The sequence below is a fragment of the Bolinopsis microptera genome, chromosome 7 (assembly GCF_026151205.1).
Source record: "Bolinopsis microptera isolate Bmic1 chromosome 7, MBARI_Bmic_1.0, whole genome shotgun sequence".
Lineage (NCBI taxonomy): Eukaryota > Metazoa > Ctenophora > Tentaculata > Lobata > Bolinopsidae > Bolinopsis > Bolinopsis microptera.
Genome location: NC_087078.1, coordinates 6,773,530 through 6,778,740, shown reverse-complemented (window position 1 = coordinate 6,778,740; position 5,211 = coordinate 6,773,530). Strand labels below are relative to the sequence as shown.

Genomic DNA, 5,211 nt, shown 5'->3' with positions numbered 1-5,211 from the left:
TGATTAAGGCGTGAGCTAGACGACTTAACTAGCCGATAATTTCAATCGGTTAAGCCAGCCGATAAGATATACTAGTTGATAAGATTTTCAAACCTGAATGATCAAAATGTGAAAATCTAAAAGTAAATCAACTCAAAAAGACTTAAATTTTGAAGAAGTAACGTTGATATATAAATATATAAATATAATATATTATTATTAGTGTTCATCATATTTATGCAATCTCATAATCATGCAATATTCGTCAGCCGAATCTTACGTCTCATATAACATTTATGACCAGCCGATTTTTTTCGTAGCCAGCCGATATAGACCGGCTAACCAGCCCTGGCCCTCGTCTATATAATTATATAGGATCATACACTAGAGACCACTGCAATGCCAACTGCAAGTGCTCTCGAGAACTAAAATATCACCTAACCTAAATCTTGACTGTTACAAGCCACAAAATGTCGTCATATTCCCACCTATAAACAGCCGAGCTAGTGCGAAGTAAGCACAAGGAAGTAAGTCGAGCAAAGCACTGCGTCCTAAACAAACAACGCCCAGGAAGCTGTTTACATAGTGTTTACACAGAGCACCCCAGCTCAAAGCTGCTGTAGAGTGGGTTCTGTTGTATCAGCTCACAGATAGGCGTGTCTTTATTTTTTTAAAACTTCAACTACTGGTCATGAATTTGTGCAATGAACATTCGTGTGATAATGAAATTTTCACTTTCTTATATAACGTTATCATTAACCAATTAACATTTTATATTAATTTCGTAAATTTCGGCCTCTTTCTCCTCTTTTATTTTTTCATTGACAGTAGATGTTTGCACCGATATCGAATCATGTGTTTTACTAGTCCATTGTACAGAAGTGTGTTATTGTTAATTAATAGTCTTATCTATTGCTATTAACTTTAAATAGTAATGATATTCGCACTACCAGCTTAGTAAAACACCGGTAAAATTCAGTAACACCGGTAAAATTCAGTAACCTTCCATTGTTAAATAAAGGCAGATATGAAGCTTAAGACGTACCGGAAAATATTCAAATGCTGGGAAAACTATGTACGTACTGGTATGTTGTGAAATACATATGCAAATAGAAAATTATACCGCGTCGTTATAAGATTAAGTTGTGCTGAAATCATTTAAATTGATTAATTTATCAAACTATTAATCGAACGACTTATATTGTAAAAATTTGTTAAAATGTAAATAGTGACAGACATTATAGGGACGATAGGGTCGTTTTTATGACCCACCTTTTCTAGACGAAAAACCAAATCACTAAACGCTATAACGAATCTATAGCATATATGCTCAAAATTTATTGGGCTTCATTATATGTAGCCCAATAGATTTTGAGAAAAGGTGGGTCATAAAAACGACCCTATCGTCCCTAATGGGTTAAGACGTATTGGAAAATATTCAAATGCTGGGAAAACTATGTACGTACTGTTATCTGTTTGTGATTGGTCACATATAACATAAAACAGGGGGAAGCTGCAGATCAGAGGATTCGGAAAAGTTACCTGATGTAATTCAATAACTCAATAACAATAACTATGTGCAATATAAGACTAATAGAGGTGAGAGGACGTAGGGAAGAGGGGTTTAGAATGGCATGTGTTATGTGTGAGCGATACCTCAATGTGCAAAGGAAATTTTATTAGCAAAAATACAAGGAGTGCTGAAATCATTTTAATTAGTTGATTAATTTATTGATTTAACCAATTGAGAAACTTAACTGTTTTATTCCATTTAGAGACTGTACTGCGCAATGGGTGATTGGAGTCACAGTATCTTTGGTTGTTTCGATGACATCGGCACATGTAAGTTTAACTATAAGTTAAAATAACTATTGTGTCAGTTTCACCAGATTCACGTTTTCAGCAATGCCGTGTATCATTTCGAAGCAAAGATTTAATAATTAAAAATGTTTTTAACTTTAAAGGGCCCATTCTTCAATTTAATAATAAAGTAATAACGTAATAAAGCAATTTCATAATAAAATAATAACGTAATAAAGTAATAACGTAATAACGTAATAACGTAATAACGTAATAACGTAATAACGTAATAACGTAATAACGTAATAACGTAATAACGTAATAACGTAATAACGTAATAACGTAATAACGTAATAACGTAATAACGTAATAACGTAATAACGTAATAACGTAATAACGTAATAACGTAATAACGTAATAACGTAATAACGTAATAACGTAATAACGTAATAACGTAATAACGTAATAAAGTAATAACGTAATAACGTTATAACGTAATAACGTAATAACGTAATAACGTAATAACGTAATAACGTAATAACGTAATAACGTAATAACGTAATAACGTAATAACGTAATAACGTAATAACGTAATAACGTAATAACGTAATAACGTAATAACGTAATAACGTAATAACGTAATAACGTAATAACGTAATAACGTAATAACGTAATAACGTAATAACGTAATAACTTAATAACGTAATAACGTAATAACGTAATAACGTAATAACGTAATAACGTAATAACGTAATAACGTAATAACGTAATAACGTAATAACGTAATAACGTAATAACGTAATAACGTAATAACGTAATAACGTAATAACGTAATAAAGTAATAACGTCATAACGTAATAACGTACCTAATAAAGTAATAACGTGTTTCTATTCACTTTTTCAGGCGCGATTACCTACTTCGTGCCATGTTACACCTACGCCAGAAACGCCCAGAAATCAGATACTACCAACTGCTGTGTAGCCGCCGTTCTCTTCTTCGTGCCCTTCGTTAACATCTTCTGTTGGCTGAAAATCAGAGGAAACATTCGGGAAAAATACCACATAGAGGTTTGTATTTATCAAATATATCAAACAGCTTTCTCTCACATTCGAGAAAGGTCGATTGTTGTCTCTAGAATCACATTTTTCTAAAAGTTAGAGTTAGACCAAGGCGAGCTGTGGCTTCTCCAAAATTAAACATTCCACGATTCCGTCGATATAACCAGACAGTTTAAAATTCTAAAATCCTATTCCCCCAGGGCGGATTTCTGTCAGATTTAATGCACATCTTATGTTGTGGTCTCTGTGCTTTGGTCCAAGAAGCTCAGCAGCTGGATTGTGATCCCATGGCTGCTGCTCACGGAGTTGTCCGAAACTAAACTTGATCCTGGCGTGAACTGTATGTCACCTTAATCCGCCTGACAGAATTAGTCGCCATGTTTCTGTGGCGGAATTGCTGTGGCGTTGATTTTTTGTCGCTGATGAGGACATCCGACATTCACGAATGAAGAGTTTGCGGTATTGTAGTTGTATTGAATGGCAATATCTGCATTATATGTGAAAGTTTGAAATTTGTAATTGAAAATAGAAATAGAAAGCAATTGATGTGTTCAAGAACGCCAATCTTAAATTACATCTGCATTTTGTCGGATTAAATTGAATATGATTGAATAAACTTAAAAATTTGTGTATAGAACTTTAGTGGTTTTATTTTTAATGTTGCCAATTTTTGCCATTAAATTCATCAAAAATGATTAATAATCAACGCCCATTATAATGTTACATCTTAAATAAACAATCAGTTAATCAGTGTAGTACCTGGTCAAAAACAACATTACTTCAGCCATTTCATGCTAGTCGCCACACTCGCAGATAAAACGATAATTATCAATTTTAGACATCGGCCGTACTCATAACCTCAATCAAGCACATAAAAAAACACTTAACACTTGTCTTAGTTTAAAATATCGCCTCCGTTATTTGTCTCAACAGGAGACTTTGTATTTTCACATCGTAATTTGGTTCATGCTAGCTTTTCCGACTACTGTTTCAACAAGATCCCTACTAAGCAGGTTGGTCATTTTCCATATAATCAACCCTTTCTTGTTGTAGTAATCGATGTTGTTTGGTATTTGTTCTCGCTTAGGAAATATCGGAAAGTGGAGACAACTAAAATTAGTAATATACCAGAGATGTGCCAGCCGATGGGTCTTGCTTCTTCACAGCGATCGGAAGTCTCCTTCGCCTTTCTTCTGGCTTCGAAACCGACCTGTCTGCCAAGGAAATGAAAACTTTTAGTAGGACGTTAAGGGAGGAAGTAGCAAATGAGGTTTGTTGATCTAATTTTCTTAAGGTAAAACGTTTCCCCGGAATATTCAGTCGTTTGGTTTATATTTTTATTGGGTCATATTGTGGTGAAATCTTATTTTAATTTACATCAGGTTTTAGAAAATCCTGATAAATACAGATTACATTTGAAAGAAGAGGTTGGTTGCAGCCCTGAAAAATACGCTGACATCATCAAAAGGTCGTTAATGTGGGGAGGTTTGTACCTTGTACTTTTATTGTAACAAATTATTTGTTTAATAAAAGGCTTTTGATAGTTCACTCACCAGCACACTGTCACGTGAGTTAGGTTTTACCGTTTCGTAACCGAAAGAAAAGGTCCCCCGAAACCCTAACCCCAACCATAACCATACCCATGAAGCTAGCCATAACCCTAACTGCGACCTTTATAACCCTTTAATCCGAGCCCTAAACAGTAAAAAAATCAAATCAGTATTTTATTAATATCAGACTGTCGCACGTGACCAAAGCAGTTTTTTTAATCATAACTCAACACATCAGGAAAGCGGTTTAACCCTATTATAATGGTATGGGGGTGTTACATACAATACATCAAATGACGCTACTTTCATATGCTCCGGGCTCTTCCTTAGCAATTCATTTCGTGGAACCTTTAGTCTCATTATTAAGTTTATTAATACGGATTAATCACTTAAATTGGAATTTAATTACAGGGTACATAGATGCTGCGATACTGAGCTGTTTGTACGAAGTTAGTATAATCATCTTAGCTCTAGACCCAAGAAAAGGAGAGTACTTCTCAATAAAGATCGGAGACTATCCTTATGCCATCGCTATACAGTGCGTTATTTACATTATTGGACGCTGACATGTTTGAAGTTGTATAAAATTAGTTAAAAATAAATCCAAGAGTTTACCATTACTAGCTAAACAAAGATTCTATTTATGAATATCTCATCGATCCTATCTATCAATTTCCAGCACCTTGTGTTAAAGATAAAAATCTATTGTTGCAGGTTTGAAGAGGATCATTACAATTACCTATTTACAGCGGTGGAGGAGGAAGTTTATCTGACATTAGAGGAGGTCAATGCTTTTGGGGTGTGTAAACAGGAAATTTATGTT

General features: G+C 34.2%; 1 protein-coding gene across 1 annotated transcript; it reads left to right on the top strand.

Annotated features, from left to right (window-relative positions):
- Positions 1 to 1,508: 1,508 nt before the first annotated feature.
- LOC134818908 (cornifelin homolog A-like) lies at positions 1,509 to 3,421 on the top strand. Its single transcript, XM_063828619.1, has 3 exons — positions 1,509 to 1,821; positions 2,684 to 2,847; positions 3,039 to 3,421. The coding sequence occupies exons 1-3, from the start codon at positions 1,770 to 1,772 to the stop codon at positions 3,156 to 3,158; spliced, it is 336 nt and encodes a 111-aa protein (XP_063684689.1). The 5' UTR covers positions 1,509 to 1,769; the 3' UTR covers positions 3,159 to 3,421.
- The last annotated feature ends 1,790 nt before the right edge of the window (positions 3,422 to 5,211 follow it).

What these genes read in the sequence shown, in the direction of transcription:
- LOC134818908 (XM_063828619.1), top strand. Translation starts at nt 1,770, where the DNA reads ATGGGTGATTGGAGTCACAGTATCTTTGGTTGTTTCGATGACATCGGC. An exon ending in TTTCGATGACATCGGCACAT is followed by an intron (nt 1,822 to 2,683) that starts GTAAGTTTAACT and finishes TCACTTTTTCAG; the next exon opens with GCGCGATTACCTACTTCGTG. An exon ending in GGGAAAAATACCACATAGAG is followed by an intron (nt 2,848 to 3,038) that starts GTTTGTATTTAT and finishes CTATTCCCCCAG; the next exon opens with GGCGGATTTCTGTCAGATTT.